Source organism: Anarhichas minor, unplaced genomic scaffold (assembly GCF_050575085.1).
Source record: "Anarhichas minor isolate MPS153535 unplaced genomic scaffold, ASM5057508v1 ptg000105l, whole genome shotgun sequence".
Taxonomy (NCBI): Eukaryota; Metazoa; Chordata; class Actinopteri; order Perciformes; family Anarhichadidae; genus Anarhichas; species Anarhichas minor.
In genome coordinates this window covers 52,413-73,663 of record NW_027466551.1, presented here as the reverse complement: position 1 = coordinate 73,663, position 21,251 = coordinate 52,413, and the positions used below count along the sequence as shown (strand labels likewise).

General features: G+C 39.6%; 2 protein-coding genes across 8 annotated transcripts; both read left to right on the top strand.

Moving 5' to 3' along the window:
* Nucleotides 1–9,622: 9,622 nt before the first annotated feature.
* actr1b (actin related protein 1B) lies at nt 9,623–15,504 on the top strand. Of its 4 annotated transcripts, none has more exons than XM_076082829.1 (11): nt 9,623–9,760; nt 11,256–11,320; nt 11,541–11,616; nt 12,206–12,331; nt 12,415–12,539; nt 12,631–12,847; nt 12,924–13,016; nt 13,093–13,267; nt 13,374–13,435; nt 13,710–13,750; nt 14,162–15,504. In XM_076082829.1, the coding sequence occupies exons 3-11, from the start codon at nt 11,569–11,571 to the stop codon at nt 14,262–14,264; spliced, it is 990 nt and encodes a 329-aa protein (XP_075938944.1). In that variant the 5' UTR covers nt 9,623–9,760; nt 11,256–11,320; nt 11,541–11,568; the 3' UTR covers nt 14,265–15,504. The 4 variants fall into 4 exon arrangements, with proteins under 4 accessions (XP_075938944.1, XP_075938943.1, XP_075938945.1 ...); XM_076082828.1 differs by having other exon boundaries at nt 9,638–9,865; XM_076082830.1 differs by having other exon boundaries at nt 9,667–9,712.
* A 1,877-nt stretch (nt 15,505–17,381) lies between these two features.
* Nucleotides 17,382–20,892, top strand: marchf5l (membrane-associated ring finger (C3HC4) 5, like). Of its 4 annotated transcripts, none has more exons than XM_076082842.1 (7): nt 17,382–17,480; nt 18,484–18,561; nt 19,006–19,208; nt 19,311–19,441; nt 19,546–19,717; nt 19,920–20,086; nt 20,267–20,892. In XM_076082842.1, exons 2-7 carry the CDS (start codon nt 18,533–18,535, stop codon nt 20,432–20,434), a joined length of 870 nt encoding a protein of 289 aa, XP_075938957.1. In that variant the 5' UTR covers nt 17,382–17,480; nt 18,484–18,532; the 3' UTR covers nt 20,435–20,892. The 4 variants fall into 4 exon arrangements, with proteins under 4 accessions (XP_075938957.1, XP_075938956.1, XP_075938958.1 ...); XM_076082841.1 differs by having other exon boundaries at nt 17,399–17,533; XM_076082843.1 differs by lacking the exon at nt 17,382–17,480 and adding an exon at nt 17,595–17,716.
* The last annotated feature ends 359 nt before the right edge of the window (nt 20,893–21,251 follow it).

Genomic DNA, 21,251 nt, shown 5'->3' with positions numbered 1-21,251 from the left:
TTAAACCTTCACTCTCACTCCGAATGTGTAATAGTATTCAGATTGTTGACATCGTGAGTGAACACTAATTATGATACTTAGTTTATAGTTTGGTTATTGGTCCCTGTCCGCAGGGTGGTGCCCCGTTCTTATTAGTAATTACTAATTAACTTATTGATGTTAATAACTCCATTGATGTTGATAGTTTAGTTTCATATTTGCTGATAACCAAACACGCTCCTTTACGTTCCCAACAGTATCTATTAAGAACCACTTATGGATTTATAGTGTTGAGCTTTGATAACATTGTGAATTATTAAATTAATATTTCAGTTGTGAATTAGAGACAAACTTCTCCATCAATCACTGGTGACATCAGACAGACGCCAGAACACAGAAACACACACACACGCACACGTACACACACACAAACACACCCACACACACACAGCTGCTGTACAGCAGGAGATCAAAGGATCTTCTCGTTACGTCGTCTCCTCTGATGCTACTTCAGTTTCCAGGTCTGCTTTTAAAATGAGCTCATCTCCATCTCACAAATATTACATCCAGTCGGTGATCTTGGTAACACAATAATTGCTTTGAGTCTTTCATAATAAAACCGTCTGTATGAACATTAAGGCTAAAATAATACTGCTGCTTTAATACTCATTCATGTCCTCATGGTTTGGTTTGTAGACGATTGTTATGTTGCTGAATCTGAGCTCAGTTCCACCAACATCTGAGAGATGAACATAATTAACATGCAGATGGTTCTGGAAGTGTTCCTGAATGTTTTCTCACAGTCTGAGAACAAACCTCCCATGATGCTCCTTGTTTTCATAGTTTCATAAATCCGATCAGAGTTTCTCACATCGGCGGTTCATGTGCTGTTGGTTACCATGACGGTGTGATGTCCTCCTGGTTCCACAGGGAGGTGGGCGTGATGATTAGTAATGTTTATATGTTCCTCTAAGTCGTATCATGTTCTCAGAGAGAGCTCACGGTGAGGTAACGGCCTTCATCTTCACATCAATAACCCACGTTCTCACATGTTCTGATCACAACAGATGAGGCTGACAGAGACAGTGAGAAGTAGTCCTTGGATATCGTCTCAACAGTTTATTAAGAGTATTGAGTCACAGCTGTAGGTAAATAACAACGTGTGGATACAAACACACTCAGATCTGATATGACTGCAGTCGTTCCATATTCATAATTCAAATGTTTATTGATGATCTGTCTGCCTAAAGGACCCTGAAGGCCAGAGAGAGAGACAGAGACTTTCACTGTTGCTTTATAAATAGAGGAAATTAATAAGTAGAACAATCCTCCCACACGCTGCTGATTATTAAACAGAAGCGTGACGAGGTTTTCACAAACACTCATGACAGCGACTTTATCTCTCAATCAGCCATCGATCTGCAAACCAACACTTACTTCACCAATTTAATGGATTTCTTTATTTCCTGTGCAGCTAGTTGAAGCTAGTTTAGCATCACTGATCCTTTTCTCAGCAGGATTTACATCCACGTCAGATATCAGACATCAGATATCAGGCGTTAGATATGAGATATCAGACATCAGACATCTCTGCACATCCACATATACGTCCAATGACTCATGAGTCAAAGCAGGAAATAGTGTGTCCTTTATGTCGAGAGGAAAACCAACCATACTGTGACAGGGTTAGGGTTACAGTCTGCCCTCCATCCTGGACTTGTTCACCTCCAGAGTCAGGAAACGGGCTGAAAGATCTCTGCAGACCCATCACACCCTGGACACAAGCTGTTCAACTCCTCCCCTCTGGTAGGCGCTACAGGGCTCTGTACGCCAAAACCACCAGACACAGGAACAGCTTCTTTCCACTGGCCGTCACTCTCATGAACAATAAATAATATTGCACTACTACCTCTGTCTGCACTACTGTATTATATATATATATACACTTTTTTTGGGACATATTTATACTTATATTGTATATAGCTGTTAAATGTTTATACCTACATCTGTTCTATTTTTTTGCTGCCCTTTTTTATTCTTATATATTTTTCCTTGTTTATTGTAAAATAGTGTATTGTATGTACATTGAGAGCGGAGTGGAAACCGGAGACAAATTCCATGTATGCGTACGCATACATGGCCAATAAAGCTGATTCTGATTCTGATTCTGATTTTTGTGAGGAGGGATTTTTTGTTTTCTCGTTGTTTGTGATAGGAACTATTATTGCGTCCTGTGTTGTGCTGGGACGCATTTGGTCGTGGCACAGCGACAGCAGTAGAACATGTGAAGCGGCAGAAGTTGCTCAAAGTATTAAAGTTTAAGTTAGTTTAAGTTCAAGTTAAAGTGTCAAGGTTTAAGTTAAAGTGATCATCTTTGATCGTGTGTTTCAAGTGGACTCATTTCCCTCTCGCTTTTGTGCAGCCAGTGAGGTACGGTGTTGTAAATTTGTCATCGTGCATATTTGCGTGCAAACTGTTTTTTGTGTAATGTTAATTAGTATGTCGAAATGTATTTATACAGTTTGAGGGTGGATTGAGGACGGTGGTGTTGAAGGAGGAATAAATCCATCAGTAACGAGAACTAAAGGTGTCGTGTATTTCCTGGAGGGAGTGATATTATCAATGTTACGGACAGTTAAATAAGTAAACTTTTGGTTTCACACCAGTCAGCACCATGAATGTCTGAACTAAATGTGAAGGAAGTCAATCCAATAGTTATGAAGATATTTCAGTCTGCACCAAAGTGGTCCGACGAACATTTCTTAAACATCGACAGTATCATTGTCACTCTGCCATTCGTGAACAAATACTTTAAGGATTATCTTTTAATATAATTAATAGTGTTCAATAATATCAAGTTCATTCAAAATAACCTTTGAAACATGGTGGTTGGTGTTGATGAAGAACTACATCAGACACAAAAGGTGGCTGGTTTTATTGATTCTTCATTAATCTACCGGAGACAACAATGTAAATACGGCTCATGCATTAAATATGACCTAATAACATCCATCAAATATAAAAAGGCAGCAGTCAAGTAAATAAAGTATGTTTTGTTTATTGTGTGTAAAAATCTCCTTTTCAAGGCCATGACAGATCACAGTTCCATGTTTCGATCAAATGCAAAAACATTACCATACATGTAAAGGGGGGGGGGGCTCGTGGTAGAACCCATTTTCATTCACATATCTAGAGGTGAGAGGTCAAGGGACTAACTTTGGGTTGTTATTTAGCCTCTTAGCATGATATGTTGGTACCAATGGATTCTTCAGGTTTATTATTTAATTTGATACCAGCTCTAAAACTGATCCTGCTAGCCTCTAATTAAGATTTAATTTATTTATGATTTAATCTTGACGTTGTTTATTTGTCAGACCAACAATCCAAAACTCAGTCACTTCATGTTGATTAAATAAAACAGAGACAAGCAGCAAAAAGTTCACAGAAAGTTGTGCTTGAAAATTAACTTGTTAACAATTCATTTTATTTTGATTGACAAATCTATTGGTTTGTTTCAGCACCATGAGTTATTCTCAAATATTTTGATAAGCGCCTCTGACGCTTATTGCTTACTGAACAAAGCAGCGATTTATGTTTTAAAGTTTAATTTAAAGGAACAAAAAACGGCAACCAACCAACTGACTAAATGGGTGCAAAAATAGAAACATCCTGGTTCACTGCAACACAACAGCTGATAAATAATACCAGTCACAACCAGTTCAACAACAATTAACCAATTAAATCCTCTACACTCAACGCTGTTTCTGATGGAAGGAGATCGCCTGCTGTTCTAACGAGCTTTGATCAACCAGCCGTGGTGTATCTGTCTCGATACTCTCTGTAACATCTGTAACATTGGTCTCAAACAGCTGTAACATAGAATCCGTCTCCTGAGACTCGGTTTGGAAAAAGAGGAAAAAGACTGAAGAAAACAAAACCCGCTGCAGTTCAGAGGAAGAAGAGAAGAGAGAAACACTCACCTGCTGTCGGTTCTGTCTGTTCTGTCTGTTCTGTCTGCGTCCAGAGATGAAGTCCAGTGACGGTGTTCACCGTTCTGCACCGAGAGGCGTGTGTTTGTGTGTGAGAGAGAAACAAAGAGAGAGACAGAGAGAGAGAGAGAGAGAGAGAGAGACAGAGAGAGACAGAGAGAGAGAGAGACACACAGATAGAGAGAGAGAGACACAGACAGAGAGAGAGAGACACACAGACAGAGAGAGAGAGACACAGACAGAGAGAGAGAGAGAGAGAGAGAGAGAGAGACAGAGAGAGACAGAGAGAGTGACAGAGAGAAAGAGAGAAAGAGAGACAAAGAGACAGAGAGAGAGAGAGACAGAGAGAGAGGTACAGATAGAGATACAGGTACAGATACAGGTACAGGTATACGGCTGGAAATACAATATTGTCATCTCAACTCATCAAAAATAAAGATCTGCCTTCACAGGACGTTAGGTTTAGGTAACCTTAAACCTAAGAAAAGGGCGTAGTTGAAGTTGACATCACGTGATAGTTGTGAGTAGATCAGTGGTCAGTGATTTCTATGTTTACGGGTCCTGAACTGTGGTCTCCAGCTCGATAGTCCTGTTTCCAGTCATGTGTTTGTGAGAAGCCCTGCTGGGAGCTGTGGGCGAGGTTTAGTTGTGTGACGTGACACAGAGAGGAGACTGAAGAGGTTAGAGAGATGCTGCAGTAGCATCAGTTCTATCACAACTGGAGAGTATTTCTTCTTTTAAAGAATAGCAAAAAAAGACAATGGAGGCTTTTCTCTATAAAAAAGATGACATGTGGTTCATCCAATCACCTGCCAAGTGTCTGTCCTTCCAATGACGTCTTCTCAGATGTCTCTGTGGAGGGTAGCCTTCTACTTCTAATCCACTATATCTCAGTGGGAAGATTGTTTTCACTTCCTCTACCAAAGAGTGTCCCACCTGAGTCACAGGTTTCTCTCCTTTCCTTCTGTTTCCTTTCATTCTTTTCTTGTGTCCTCCATCCTTCCCATTAGCTAATAGATGAAGGGAAGGTGGTTCTCATTTCATGTTCTGTCCCACCTTCACAATTAAACAGCAGATAGAGTGAGATGTTTCTCACTGATGGGGAGTTATGGTGTTATTTAGAATCAAAACAATGTGACTACATGAAGATTGAAATGGGAGGAGATAAAAGTCAGAAACACGTGAACACTGAAGAACAGTCAGTGGAGATCTCACATCTTCTCTCATCTTATCTGATATCAGCTGTTCTTTACTTTTAAACAGATTCACCTCAAAGACCTCAGAAGAATTCACACCGTCCTCCTCTTCCTTCTGTCTCCTCAAGATCCGACCCAAAGTCTCTTTATAGAGGATGTGATCTGTGACATTATTCAATGAGGTCACTTTTTACTGCTTTAGGTGTTAAATGGGCCTGATCCAGGACCAGCATATGGACCATATAGGCCTGATCCAGGACCAGCACATGGAGCACATAGGCCTGATCCAGGACCAGCACATGGAGCACATAGGCTTGATCCAGGACCAGCACATGGAGCACATAGGCCTGATCCAGGACCAGGACCAGCACATAGAGCACATAGGTCTGATCCAGGACCAGCACATAGAGCATATAGGCCTGATCCAGGACCAGCAAATGGAGCACATAGGCCTGATCCAGGACCAGCACATGGAGCACATAGGCTTGATCCAGGACCAGCACATGGAGCACATAGGCCTCATCCAGGACCAGCACATGGAGCACATAGGCCTGATCCAGGACCAGCACATGGAGCACATAGGCCTGATCCAGGACCAGCACATGAAGCACATAGGCCTGATCCAGGACCAGCACATAGAGCACAGGCCTGATCCAGGACCAGCACATGGAGCACATAGGCCTGATCCAAGACCAGCACATAGAGCACATAGGTCTGATCCAGGACCAGCAAATGGAGCACATAGGCCTGATCCAGGACCAGCACATAGAGCACATAGGTCTGATCCAGGACCAGCAAATGGAGCACATAGGCTTGATGAGAACAGAGATGAACAGAAGACAAAGAAGAGAAGAATCAGACAAGAAGCTCAGTTCTTTTCTTCTTTTTCTGTCTCCGAACAGGAAGCTCTGCTCTCGTTCCTCGTTTCCTTGGTTACCTGTGATGGCACACGGCACACACACACACACACACACACTCACACACACACACACACTCACACACACTATATCTGGTTCAGTTTATTCCCCTCATGTATCAGAATGCATTCAGGTCACAGAGGTAAACATCAGTTTCTCTAAAACAGAATATGTTTAAAAACACAGAGATGTTCTCATCATATTTACAGAAGATTCTACGAATCATCTGGATAGAAAATAAGTGTTTGTTCAGTAAATTAAACCACTAGATCTGTCTGCTGTCCTGGCTCCACAATGTAGGAACGAGTATTTACATCAAGACAGAAGAAATGTTACACATCAGATCAGACAATAGACTGTAAATAAGACAAAGTCACCGAGACGTCACCCGTTGGTTTGTGGACAGATGTTCTGAAGCCACACAGCTACAGAGACCTGTCAATCACCGTGTAGCCCCGCCCTAAAGCATAGCCTGCTTTATGATCTATTAGAGACCTGTCAATCACCGTGTAGCCCCGCCCTAAAGCATCCCCTGCTTTATGGTCTGTTTGACTCTAAATGGACCATAATGTACGAAATGAACATCATGCTGTATTGAAGAAGACTTGAAACTAGAGATTGAGACCATAAACTCATGTTTACAATGTTTACTGAGGTAATAAAACAAGAGAGAAGTAGAGTAATTTTCTCATAGACTTCTATACAACCAGAGGAGTCGCCCCCTGGTGGACACTAGAGAGAATGCAGCTTTAACACATGAAGCACTGACTTCACTTAAAGAACCAGAGGTTGATGACTGATAACATTCTGTAAAATGTACAATTACGAACCACTAAGACAGCATCTTCCTCACTGAGTCCAGTCTGTCTCTCTTTTGGTGTCTGATTCCTTCTCAAAGTGAACTCAGGTTCCATGTGGACCTGGTCTCCTCTCAGATAACGGACCATAAAGGAGGACCGCATGAAGAAAGACAGCAGAGAGTAAACTCTTATCGTCTCAGATGAACAGGATGTCCGTCCTGCTGGACGGCTTCCTCCTCTTTCTTCTTCTTCTTCTACTATTTGTTCTCCTCCTCTTTCTTCTTCTTCTAGTGTTACAGCGGTTGACATCTATCTAAAGAACACTAAAGCCGATTAATGAGTCAATGTTTGGGTGAAGATGTGACGGCTTGGCTTTTTTAAGTCTCCATGTGATACATGTGCCTACCAAATTTCATACATGTATGTCAAACGAGGCGCTGGGGCGGCTTTGTTGAATATTTGAAGGGGGCGCTATCGAGGCAATTTATAACAGCCAAGCCCAAAATCTACAAAATATCTGTCTTTTCATCCCCTATGACATATGTACAAAGTTCCATGAGTTTTCTAGTATCCCAAGTCACAGAAAAATCAGCTTTGTTTTTGATGGCGAACAAAGCATTGCCACGGCAACAGAGTTATCCAAAAACTCACAATATTCATGATGAACTATTATCAATGTGTTAAGGCTTTCTTTCTAAAATGTGAGGTTGATCTGGTGAAATGGCTAGGAGGAGTACATCAAAGTGTAAAACTTGTCATTTCCCTTTGCCAGTACTATGTCAAAATTGAGGTATGCAAATGTTTTCAGACCTGGACTAGCATCCTGCATAAAAATGTTTGGGCAGATTTGACAATGTACCTTGGAGTTACAACAACTTAAATTTTCATGAAAAATTGCACAAAATGGACGCCACGCCATGGTTGTTGCATGAAAACTCATGATTTTGATCGCTTTTCATTATAAAAGTCTTAAGATCGTGCTGACCAAATTTGATGCCGATTGCATAAATACTGTAGGAGTTCGTGAAAATACAAAGCCTGAAAACGGGAAAAATGGCCAAACAGAGCTAACTACTGTAGCGTCCCCTAGTGGCGGAAGGAAATGAAAATGTGAGGGTACGTTACAGGCTGCAATGTGGACATTTCTCTCAAATTTTGTGATGATAAGCACAATGGTTTCAAAGTTAGGTTGATTGATGTACAGAGCCACGCCCCTTATGCGTTCATTGTTCCATATCTTCTTAACGCGATAAGTTATCAACATGTTTTTAGGGGGCTTTTGATGACTCTCAAATTTCCACGCGGCCCTGATACGCCTGCCAAATTTGGGGAGTTTTTGAGTATGATAAAGCCCTGAAAAATGCGATTTTAGAGGCAACGTAATAATAATAATAATTCTTTTCGTCAGTGCTCGGGCCCTAATAATAGATTTATTTATACAGCACCTTTAAAAGGAGTTTACAAAGTTACTGTGTAGGTATCAGGAAGAGGAGAAAGGAATCTGTGTTAACCAGGTTATGGTTAAAAGGTTATAACCGTTTAAACCTAACCTGGTTAATGTTGAGCCTTCGTGGACTAAACATAAAAGTAGAAATGATAAATGATAAAGAAACACCAGACAGACGTGTGACGAAGAAGAGTCAGTAGTTTTGAGTTGTAGTGATATGATGAATGTATATTTAAATGATTACTGAGCATAAAGGTTAAAGTTCTGCTTTCTGAAGGAACACTGAGTTTTATAATAAGAAGAGTTAGACCTTTATAGGAGGTCGAGAGTGTAAAACATATATACAGTATATAAAAATACTAGTGCTGGGCAAGTTAACGCGTTATTATCGCGTTAACGCATTCATTCATTAATGCCGACAACTATTTTATCGCACGTTAACGCAGTTTTTTAAAATGTATTATTAAGCGGACATTTTTAACACAAGAACCACTCGCTGAACAGCTGTGCTTGTGTGGCGTCACTTCCTGCTGCTGCTCTGCCGCCCCCCCGGGTGACATGCCCGGTCCGGAACCCCCCTTCACTCCGTCACAGTTGGTCCCTCCTGTCTCACACACACACACACGCGCGACAACAAATACCACACATATTACGGTAATCAGTGTTGCATATGTGTCTGACCACAATACCAAAAAAGCAAAAAAGAAATGATTCATTTAAATTATTTTTTTAGAGTTTTTAAAAGTTGTTTTGTTTGTAATATGTATAATAAGCATCATTTAGTTATCACTACTGAGCATTTAACAAACTTAAAAAAAGGAAAAAAACATGACGTAGACAGGTTTGCAGTTTTCTAGAAGAATATTTCAAATAGCATCTCTTACACACATGAAGACAAAGTTGTGAACACCGGCTGAATATCTATTATCAGAATCATTATAACTGTGTTATAACTGCTGCTGTGTAAAGGGAATACTGCTGTTAACAAGAACCTTGTTTTTTTTAAGTGTTTGCAAACCAAATGTTATTGCACTTTTGTTCATATAGCAGTACTTTTAAAATAAAAGTGCGCAAAACACTACTTTTGAATTCATTATTGAACTTTGCGCATAACAATGCGATTAATGGCGATTAATCGCAGAAAAATCATGCGATTAATCGCGATTAAATTTGGGCAAATTTGAATCGTTGCCCAGCACTAATAAATACTGTATATTGTCATGTGTCCTCTGATCCACACTCCGGACCAGAAGGGGGCGGTAATACGCCACTAAAACAATGTCAACCGCTGTAACACTAGAAGAAGAAGAAAGAGGAGGAGAAAAAGGAGTAGAAGAAGAAGAAGAAGAAAGAGGAGGAGAAAAAGGAGTAGAAGAAGAAAGAGGTTCTACCCTCAGCAGCAGCAGCAGCACATAGTCCAGACTGACAGCAGGTCTTCTTACATGATTAAAACTAGAAACACGGATCGATAGAAACGTTAATATCCGTCATGGAGTCTTATGACATTCTAGCTAATCAGCCCGTTGTGATCGATAATGTAAGTATGATGACGTCACCTATCCACACCCTAACCGAGGCCGCTGTTAGCTGGGCTCATGTTATTGTGTGAGAGATGGTGATCATCACATGAGTAACGATTACTGACGATCACTGACGGTGATCTACGATAGTGAAGCGTTGTTAGCATGATGCTAAAGTTAGCTACAGTTATTGTAGCTCTGCGTGATTTATCCAACCCCAGAGGAAGCGCTAGCTAAAGCTGCAGCTAGCTTCAGCGGCTTGCTAAGATCATAAATGTTAGCTGTCCGTGGTCCTGTGGCTGGATCATTACACATCTTCGTATTGCTAAATAGCTAGCTTAGCAGGGTGCGCTGTCAGTGATGATGTGAGTGTCTTCCGTTTGCTCGACATGCTACACACGATCTGCGTCTTTATATGGAGCACAACCGGTAGGATGTTAGCATCGCACAACCGGTAGGATGTTAGCATCGCACAACCGGTATAATGTTAGCATCGCACAACCGGTAGGATGTTAGCATCGCACAACCGGTAGGATGTTAGCATCGCACAATGATCTTTTGTTACCAGTGTTGGATGAAGCGTTGTATTGGGATCCTTTACTCTAGTAAAAGTACTAATATCACAGTGTGTGAAAGTACTTCTACAAGTGAGAGTGATTAAAAACGTTACTCAGTATTCTGAGCTAAGTTAAATGTATTGATTGTGGGTTCACATGTCCGTGTGTTACCATCATATCTGGTGTTTCTGGGTTAATATTTCTGTGTATTGTGTTACATTTTACTGCTCTAGATGTTTTAAATGAATTAGATGTTTGTAGCTTCTCTGTCCTGTGAGAATCTCATATCTCTACAAAGAACAAACTGTTCTCAGCTTTGTGACGATGCTTCTTCCTGCTGATCAAAGAGACTTTTTAAAGACTTTATTTAGCTGATGGATGATTTTCTCAACACTTTAACCTTCAAGCACATGTGGAGATACGTGGTTTTCACTGGACAGGTCTGTCTGTTGGTTAGAGCTCCTCTCCTCACATCTTAGGAGATCTTTCTTTATGCTGGCTTCATGCTGACAGATTTTAACAAGAAACTAATGAACACAAGATTTAAATTGGTGCTTTTACATAATTCATTGTGGAGCAACTCAGTTTTACAGATCGATTAAATCAACGAATTGATTAATGAACAGAATGGTATGAGTGAGAGTCGACAGCCTTAATGATGTCTAAATGTTATGGATGGAATCATGAGAGGAAACACAACTGATGATTTAGTTTATTTCTTTAGTGTCTCCTCACTAGTCATGAGGTCTGCTGGTGGCTTCAGGCTGAGTCTCATGACTTTATGATTCTTATGATTAAAACAAAGCTCCTCTTCAACCATAACTCTGTGATGTCATCTCTTCTTCTTCAGGGGTCAGGGGTCATCAAAGCTGGTTTTGCAGGAGACCAGATCCCTAAATACTGCTTCCCTAACTAGTAAGTGTTTGACCTCAGATAACATTATCAACTCATCTTAATGTCTCAGTTAACATATTGAGATTGTTTATTTAGTTTGACCAACAGTCTAAATTCTGAAGTTTAAATTAAATATTTAAACAGAGAAGATGACGATACTGTCATTTAAAGGAGCCGTCGCTACAAATGTGTTTCTGTCACTAGACTCAACGTTGAGAGCGACTGTTGTCTCATATTCTAGTGTTGGACGTCCAAAGCATGTTCGTGTGATGGCAGGAGCTCTGGAGGGAGATCTCTTCATCGGGCCCAAAGCAGAGGTATCATCATCATCATCATCATCATCATCATCATCAGTCTGAGGATCTGGAGGAATATTATCTAAAGAACTCCAGAATCACTCAGGAGAAATAATGCCTTCAGGACAAGTTCCCAGAGGACTGATCAATGTGCACTTTATTCAGACTTACTTTGATATGTTCATGTTACTCGTTATAGTTTTACTTTATGTTGTACTCGCATGTTCCTAAATTAAGTTGTATAGAAGTACTGCTGTAGCTTTACTAAAGCATACTTTATACTTAGAGAGGTGATCCAGATGTTCGGTCGTGAACCTCTGAATTCTGTAACTTGGCGCGCTGCGAATACATGACAAATAGTTCACTGATAAAAACACTGTTAACATGTCATGTGATTTTACAAAGAACAACAATTGGATCATAAACGTCTCTGTTCATCATCGGAGCTCGAGATCCGTTTGTAGAGACTTTACGCTATGAGGCCCAGCGAGTAGAAACAAAGCTTTAAAGGGAGCTCAGCTTCATGATAGATGTCTGTTGTGTTGTTTGGACCTCGCTGATGTCGATTGTGTTGACTTGAACTAACTAACGTCGTCTCTCTCACCTTCAGGAGCACCGGGGCTTGCTGTCGGTCCGGTATCCGATGGAACACGGCATCGTGAAGGACTGGAACGACATGGAGAGGATCTGGCAGTATGTTTATTCCAAAGAGCAGCTGCAGACTTTCTCTGAGGAGGTGAGGCCCCGCCCCCTTTCTGCTACTTAATATTAAGGTGACGAGTTCTGCAGATCTCAATGATTCTCTAACATCTTTCCCAGCATCCTGTGCTGCTGACTGAAGCTCCTCTCAACCCCAGCAACAACCGGGAGAAGGCTGCAGAGGTTTTCTTTGAGACCTTCAATGTTCCTGCTCTCTTCATCTCCATGCAGGCCGTCCTCAGTTTGTGAGTTCCTCTTCCCCTCTGTGTTGTTAGATGATGAAGATGATGATAATAGTTACAGGCATACTGAGTGTGTAGTGTGTGTTTCCTGCAGGTACGCCACAGGTCGTACCACCGGTGTGGTGTTGGATTCTGGGGACGGAGTGACTCACGTGGTTCCGATCTACGAGGGTTTTGCGATCCCTCACTCCATCATGCGTGTGGACATCGCCGGCAGAGACGTGTCTCGGTATCTCCGTCTACTGCTGCGTAAAGAAGGATACAACTTCAACACGTCGGCAGAGTTCGAGGTGGTTCGCACCGTCAAAGAGGTGAAGAACGTCTGAGTTATGATGTGAAATATGATTCTTTGATTTCTGTATAATCAATATGTTTCCTTCTCCTCAGAGAGCTTGTTATCTGTCTCTCAACCCACAAAAGGACGAGACTCTAGAAACGGAGAAGGCTCAGTACGTCCTGCCTGATGGAAGCACTTTAAAAGTGAGTTTCTATATTTGCATGTAGACCTCGTCCTCATCAAACCATCACTAACTCAGAACCACGACCACCTTCTCAGATCGGTCCGGCCCGATTCCGAGCTCCAGAACTTCTGTTCAGACCCGACCTAATCGGAGACGAGAGCTTAGGGATCCATGAGGTTCTGGCCTACGCCATCCAGAAGTCTGACATGGACCTCCGCCGCACTCTGTTCAACACCATCGTGTTGTGTGGAGGGTCCACCTTAATCAAAGGTGAGGAGACGTCTACACACACATACTGACAGACACTAACACATACTAACACACCACACAGAGACACACACCAGCTGCAGTTACTGAACAAGTCCGTTTCTTTTAGGCTTTGGAGAACGACTACTAACTGAAGTCAAGAAGCTGGCTCCCAAAGATGTGAAGATTAAGGTGGGTCTCTCTCTCTCTCTCTCTCTCTCTCTCTCTCTCTCTCTCTCTCTCTCTCTCTCTCTCTCTCTCTCTCTCTCTCTCTCTCTCTCTCTCTCTCTCTCTCTCTCTCTCTCTCTCTCTCTCTCTCTCTCTCTCTCTCTCTCTCTCTCTCTCTCTCTCTCTCTCTCTGAGATGTATATAATAATGGTTCCAATGACGATATTACAAATGTGCAGTTAAAAGTCAGCACGTCTTAACTTAATTGTTTTTGTGACCTGTTTTGTTGTTCTACCAGATTTCTGCTCCTCAAGAGAGGCTCTACTCCACGTGGATCGGGTAAGAATTCACACAGATGTTTACGACGTACTGTTGAGATATTACAAGAAAAATTAGCATTTTCTGAGATTCAAGTCACAACACAGTTTAAGGAACCACTTTGCAAGGTTTGATCAGTTTTTATTTATTTTCATAAAATAACTTGAAAGAGAACGTGTGGATGTATCAGAACCTTTCTTATAGTCTTTATGATTTATCTTATGACCTGTTGGTACAATTCATACCGATGTCAGCAGTTTATGAAGTGATGCAGGAAGGAGACCATCAGGACCATGACCTCGCTCAGAGGTTGGGGTCCCGAAGGAGACTCCTTGTGATGAGGTTCATCCGACCTTTCAAAGTGAAGCGATGTTCTTTGGAGAAACATGACATTTGATAGAAGTGTATAATTTGAGCGTCTGTCCTCAACAGCGGCTCTATTCTGGCCTCGTTGGACACCTTTAAGAAGATGTGGGTGTCAAAGCGAGAATACGAAGAAGACCGAGCACGAGCGATCCACAGGAAGACCTTCTAGAAGGATGCGCCTCAGGTCTGCCCTCAGATCTCCATCAGATCTCATCAATCATACTGTCGACTCTCAGACACTCGTCATCTCTGGGATCTTCTGATCATCCTTTATCAACCGCTAATCTCCCCCCCCCCCCCCCCAGAGAAACACACATTTATGTGTGCTAGTCTTTCCTCCTGATGATCCTCCTGCTGAAGTGTCTCATTCACTACAGAAGGTCTCGCACACTGTGGACTTCCTCTTCTGTCTTTAGTCCACTTTGAAGTATTTAAGCTCTGCAAGGCCTCAAACATCATGTCAATAAACTTCAATGTTGTCTTTTTGTTTTTTTGCTACTGTTGAAATTTCCATTCCAGACCGAAGACTTTTTATTTGATGTGTATTTAGAACCAAGGTTTGAAGTACTATAGATGTACTAGTACTATAGATGTGTATATAGTACTAGTGAAACAAAAAGAGAACCACTGTGTTATAGATTTGACCTTAAAGTTAAAGGTTCATTCATCAAATGTTTTACGGAAACATGACTTCACAAAATGTTCAGTCAGTTTTTTGGATTAAAATGAAGAGTAGAAAAAAAAAATCCTTGATTTAAGTTTTTTATTTATCACCAAGTTTCACTTCAGGAGGAATCTGCTGTTTCTCATTCTGCTCTTCTCTTATTGTCATATTTGACTCAGCAGCTCAACACTCATAAAATACATTTTACAAAAATAATTTCAAACATGTTAAATTTAGATCAAAGTAAGAAGTAAAGCTCCCTGTTTATCTGCAGCAACAAGATACCTGCAGAAGGTGTCAGTTATTCTGAAGTCAGAATAAAGTTAATTATATTAAGAAATGCTTGATTTTCTTCTTTTAAATGTTTAGTTTTTTAAAATGATCTCATGAACCTCTTTTCTTTTTGAGGTTTTATTTAGATGCATGTTAGTTAATGTAAAGTTAAAGAAGAAACAGAGCCCCCCCTGTGTACTGGTAGAGTCTGGATCTATGATTTACTGAATCTCAGTGACAGTGAAGGTATCGTGTCCACACTCCTTACTCGTCTCCTCACTTCTGTGCGTCCTCTGCTTTAAGGACATGAGACAAAGGTAGTCAGGTGTCCTCAGCCTTTTGTAAAGAGGAAAGCTTTTCATAAACAACTGTTGGATAACAGACTAAACATGTTCAATACTGTTTATTCTTTATTAAGTGTTTGCTTTTACTTTTGGTAAATTCAATATAATAAATAAGTTAATGTCTGCTGCTCGGATGTCTCCTCATTGAATCATCAGCTATTCAAACATCTTTCTGCACATTAAACACCATGATATTTATAATATTATATATAATAGACCGATATAGACCCAGAATGTATAGATCAATAGATCGATATAGACCTAGAATGTATAGATCAATAGATCGATATAGACCTAGAATGTGTAGATCAATAGATCGATATAGACCCAGAATGTGTAGATCGATATAGACCCAGAATATGTAGATCGATATAGACCCAGAATGTGTAGATTGATATAGACCCAGAATGTATAGATCGATATAGATCCAGAATATATAGATCCAGAATGTGTAGATCAATAGATCGATATAGACCCAGAATTTGTAGATCAATAGATCGATATAGATCCAGAATATATAGATCGATATTGACCAGAATATATAGATCGATATTGACCTAGAATATATAGATCGATATAGACCTAGAATGTGTAGATCAGTAGATCGATATAGATCCAGAATATATAGATCGATATAGACCTAGAATGTGTAGACCAATAGATCGATATAGATCCAGAATATATAGATCGATATAGACCCAGAATGTGTAGATCAATAGATCGATATAGATCCAGAATGTGTAGATCGATATAGATCCAGAGTGTGTAGATCAATAGATCGATATAGACTCAGAATATATAGATCGATATAGACCTAGAATATATAGATCGATACAGACCTAGAATGTGTAGATCAATAGATTGATATAGATCCAGAGTGTGTAGATCTATAGATCCAGAATATATCAATCAATAGATAGATTTGACTAAACTAAACTTCTCTGATCTGTTGTTGTGACTGAAGGACTTCAGTTCATCTTGACGGCTGTTTGAATAAAGACTGTAAACCTGCTGATGATAACTCATATCTAACATATGATATATTATATTATTATATATTAATATATAATAATATAAATATTAGGGTTATAACCCATCAACACCTTTTCATGTTTCTAACCCTTCTTAGTGCTTTCATTACATAACGTAGTTAAACTTTAGTGATTTGTGATCATCTCTAAATAACAGAAACTCAATATTTTGACTTTGGTCGAGCACCAAGTTTAAAGCTAATTTATTTATATCAGAATTAATAATAATAAAAAGACGTGTGATTCATGAAGGTTTCTATTTGTTTAATACAGTTTTAATATAAATAAGTATTTATTGGTCCTCAGTTGGTAAATACCAAGCAGTATATAAAGTAATATGTATAAAATATACTTATTAAATATACTTATTCAATTCAATTAAATAAGGTGCAACATTAAACTGATGAGAACAATAATATAATATTATTCTGCATAATGAGTACTTTGGTACTTTGTGTTTATTTTGATTCTTATATGATTAAACATATTAACATAACATCGTATAAAATGGTAAATGTATTATTATTATTATTATATAGGATATGAGATATAGTACTATAAGATGAAAGGTAATAAAGTATAAACAGTGGAATAATATAACATAAATATAACAGAACACAACATGAAATATAATGAGGTATAATATAGTATAGAGTGATATATAATAGTAAATAAGTATATAAAAGAATAAATCAACATGTTCACAGATACATAGACAATAGAAAAAAACACAAAAGAAGAACATTGTTGTCTCTATACACAGTGAAAAGTAGATGAAAATACTCTTTTTATAATAATTAATATTCAGTTATAATTTAAGTAATACATGTATGTAATATCTTGGAATCGACACAGTATATATAACACATTTTCCACATTTTCTCACACTGTGTATTCTTAAATTAAAACGAAGGATTTTGATACTCTGATTTCCCACACGTTCTGAATGCAGCAAGTGACGTCACACCGACCAATCAGAAAGCTGCTGACAGCCTCGCTAGCCTGCTGTAGCTAACAGAGTGTAGCTTGAAGAGTAGAAACATTCCTTATTCTGATTTATTCTTCTGTTTCCGGTAGGAGACAGTTTCTACTTTTTATATGTATATCTAAACTAACAAGCTAAGAGGTTAGTGGCGATACTTGTTAACCTAGCTTAGCACACTAGTTAACTTTCATATAAAAGTAGTTAAAGAGAACTAGCTGTTAGCATTAGCATGAGTGTTTAGTGAGGTAAGGACCGGTGACGTAATGATGACGAACGACCTTAAAGTTAAATTAACAACTTTAAATGACACGTGACGTTTGAAAAGTAAAGTTGTAGGTTTAGAGTTATTATTTTTATTAAGATAACTTTTTAGTTTTAGTGACAATACTTTTACTTTTGGTTTCAGTGCATCGTACATATAATATATATATATCTTACAGTAGTATTACAGTCACAGCTCAGTACCATCGACTGTAGTACTTCTTATATACAGTCCATGTGTACTGTAGTACTTCTCTTATACAGTCCATGTCTACTGTAGTACTTATACAGTCTATGTGAACTGTAGTACTTATAGAGTTTATGTGTACTGTAGTACTTCTGTTATACAGTCTATGTGTACTGTAGTACTTATACAGTTTATGTGTACTGTAGTACTTCTGTTATACAGTCTGTGTACTGTAGTACTTATACAGTTTATGTGTACTGTAGTACTTCTGTTATACAGTTTATGTGTACTGTAGTACTTATGTTATACAGTCTATGTGTACTGTAGTACTTATACAGTTTATGTGTGTACTGTAGTACTTATAGTTTATGTGTACTGTAGTTCTTATACAGTCTATGTGTGTACTGTAGTACTTATACAGTTTATGTGTACTGTAGTACTTCTGTTATACAGTCTGTGTACTGTAGTACTTATACAGTTTATGTGTACTGTAGTACTTCTGTTATACAGTCTATGTGTACTGTAGTACTTATACAGTTTATGTGTACTGTAGTTCTTATGAAGTCTATGTGTACTGTAGTACTTATAAAGTCTATGTGTACTGTAGTACTTATGTGTGTTTTATCTCTGTGAATGTTCAAAGGTGTGTTCATGGTAACCTCCAGCAGATCCTCTTCATCATCATCATCATCATGACCTCCACTGAGGAGCAGCCTGAGAAGTGAGAACACGTTTTTATGTTTTTGATGTTTTAGTTCAGATAATCTGTGTTTTATACAACACATTTGTGTATACTTTTAAATTATTTAATGCTGATAGTTCCGATTTTTTCATGTGTGTGTGTGTCTCTGCGTGTATCTCTGTGTGTGTGTATATGTGTGTGTGTGTTTATGTGTGTGTGTGTGTATATACGTGTATCTGTGTGTATCTCTCTCTCTCTCTGTATATGTGTGTATCTCTCTGTGTGTGTGTATGTGTGTGTATATGTGTGCTTGCATCTGTGTGTGAGTGTATATGTGTGCGTGTATCACCGTGTCTGTATATATGTGTGTGTGTGTGTATCATCTCTATCTCTCTCTCTCTCTGTGTGTGTGTGTGTGTGTGTGTATATGTGTGTATCTCTGTGTGTGTATATGTGTGTGTATCTCTGTGTGTGTGTCTCCAGGCACTGCTGGGTGTGTTTCTCTACTGATAAAGACGACCTCAGGTCAGACTGGGTGAGTCCTTGTCGATGTAAAGGATCCACCAAGTGGATCCATCAGTCGTGTCTGCAGCGCTGGCTAGACGAGAAGCAGAAAGGAAACGGTGGAGGAGCCGTCAGCTGTCCTCAGTGTGGCACTGAATACCTTATCTCCTTCCCTAAGATAGGTAAGGAAAGAGGAGCTGGCAGCTGTCCTCAGTGTGGCACTGAATACCTTATCTCCTTTCTTAATATTGTCATGTGTTGAATGTGTTCTTGTCTCTCTTCAGGACCTTTGGTGTACTTCCTCCAGCAGGTGGACCGAGGTCTGTCCAGGATCAGCCCCTTTGCTGCAGTGGGGGTCGTAGTCGGGACCATCTACTGGTCCGCTGTCACATACGGAGCTGTGACCGTCATGCAGGTCCACACTATATATTTCATATATAATATATATATTATATATTAAATATTACATTTATAATATATATATATATATTAAACCCCTCCTCCTTATGTTGTCTACAGGTCGTGGGACATAAGAAGGGTCTTTATGTGATGGAGCGAGCTGACCCTCTGTTCCTCTTGTTGGGGCTGCCCACCATCCCAGTGCTGCTGGTACTGGGAAAGATGGTCCGCTGGGAGGATCATGTGGTGAGGCTGCTGCAGAGGTACTGGTGTAAAGGGAAGCTCCCACCAGGTATGAACACACACATACAGTATATATATATACAAACACACATATATACTGTATATATATATATATATATATATATACACACACACATACACATATACTGTACATACCCTATATATATATGTGGTTTACATCAGGTATAATGGTCTAACCCTGAGACCCTATATATATATATATATATATATATATATGTGGTTTACATCAGGTACCAGTCGTTACCTGTCCAGACTCCCTGCTGAGGGTCCTGGTCCAGGAGACCACCTCTCTGTGTCCAGGACTCTTTGTGGAGCTCTCATCTTTCCCTCCATCGCCAGTCTGGTGGGACGACTGCTGTTTGTACGGAGGCCGTCTAATCTTCAGCGCACTCTGCTGGTGAATATAATATAATATTTTACATCTGGACTAGATGCATAACTATGACATCATCGCTGTTCTTCTGTCCTCTGTATATCTTTGACATCATCACTGTTCTTCTGTCCTCTGTGTAACTATGACATCATCACTGTTCTTCTGTCCTCTGTATAACTATGACATCATCCTCTGTCCTCACAGGGCGGCTTAGTCTTTGTGTTGATCAAAGGAGTTCTCAAAGTGTATTTCAAACAGCAGCAGAGCTTCATTCAGGCCAGCAGACACATTGTGAACAACAACGAGACAACCGGAGGACAGAACGAAGCTGGAGACGAGGACACGGAGGACACGGAGGACAGCGGAAATTAATAGTTCACGTGGATCCAGAGGAGGTCCGCTGAAGGGCAGAGATCATGGTACAAAAACATCTGGAGGTTGAAGTTCCAGAGATTTGATCCAAAGTATCCTGAGACCGTAACTCTGTGTGTCCGGGTTACTTTGCATCAAATCTCTGAGCTCTGTTGTGACAGTTTGTCACTTGTTGGTGAGGCTGCTGAAGAACATTAAAGCTCTTCATGTATTTCACCATAAGACACAAAGTTTAATGCTTCTGTCGACGGAGAGTCTGTTAAAAAGTTTGATCTTCACTGGAATTAGAAACAACCACAACACTTCCTCATGTCATACTGTAGTACTGAGAGTACTAAGTACTAAGAGTATTTACACTGTCAGAGATACTTGTGTCAGCCTTAAATTCTAAAAGATGAAGATATTTATACAATATGATCTTTTAATACGGTGCCCAAATAAAGAAGTACAACTCTTAAGTGAACCGTTCCTTATGTGAATCTGTCATCTCAGGTGTTTAACATCCAATAAGTTTCATCTCTCTGATTCCTTCAATGTTTCATGGTTTCAGAGTTTTAATGTGAGCATGTGCAGGACAAAGGCTTCAGTCGTTATTATTATTAATATAGAGATACTACATCTTCTGTTCAGAATGAATTACATATTCCTACACAAAGTTCTCTATCAGCCAAAATAAAGTTGGTTTCCAGCAGACACGTTTTTTTTATTCACTAATACAGTCAGCTGTTCCTACAAAATAGAGTGACCAGGTCACTGCAGGTCATGAGTGCATAAACATTGTGATATGAATGTACAATCATCCTCACTGTTAAGCCGT

Coding starts and splice junctions, on each gene's coding strand:
- actr1b (XM_076082828.1), top strand. CDS start 9,818: ATGGAGTCTTATGACATTCTAGCTAATCAGCCCGTTGTGATCGATAAT. Junction 12,848..12,923: donor TGGTTCGCACCGTCAAAGAG/GTGAAGAACGTC, acceptor CCTTCTCCTCAG/AGAGCTTGTTATCTGTCTCT. Junction 13,268..13,373: donor AGGGTCCACCTTAATCAAAG/GTGAGGAGACGT, acceptor CGTTTCTTTTAG/GCTTTGGAGAACGACTACTA.
- marchf5l (XM_076082840.1), top strand. CDS start 18,650: ATGCTGATAGTTCCGATTTTTTCATGTGTGTGTGTGTCTCTGCGTGTA. Junction 19,442..19,545: donor GAGCTGTGACCGTCATGCAG/GTCCACACTATA, acceptor TGTTGTCTACAG/GTCGTGGGACATAAGAAGGG. Junction 20,087..20,266: donor ATCTTCAGCGCACTCTGCTG/GTGAATATAATA, acceptor CTGTCCTCACAG/GGCGGCTTAGTCTTTGTGTT.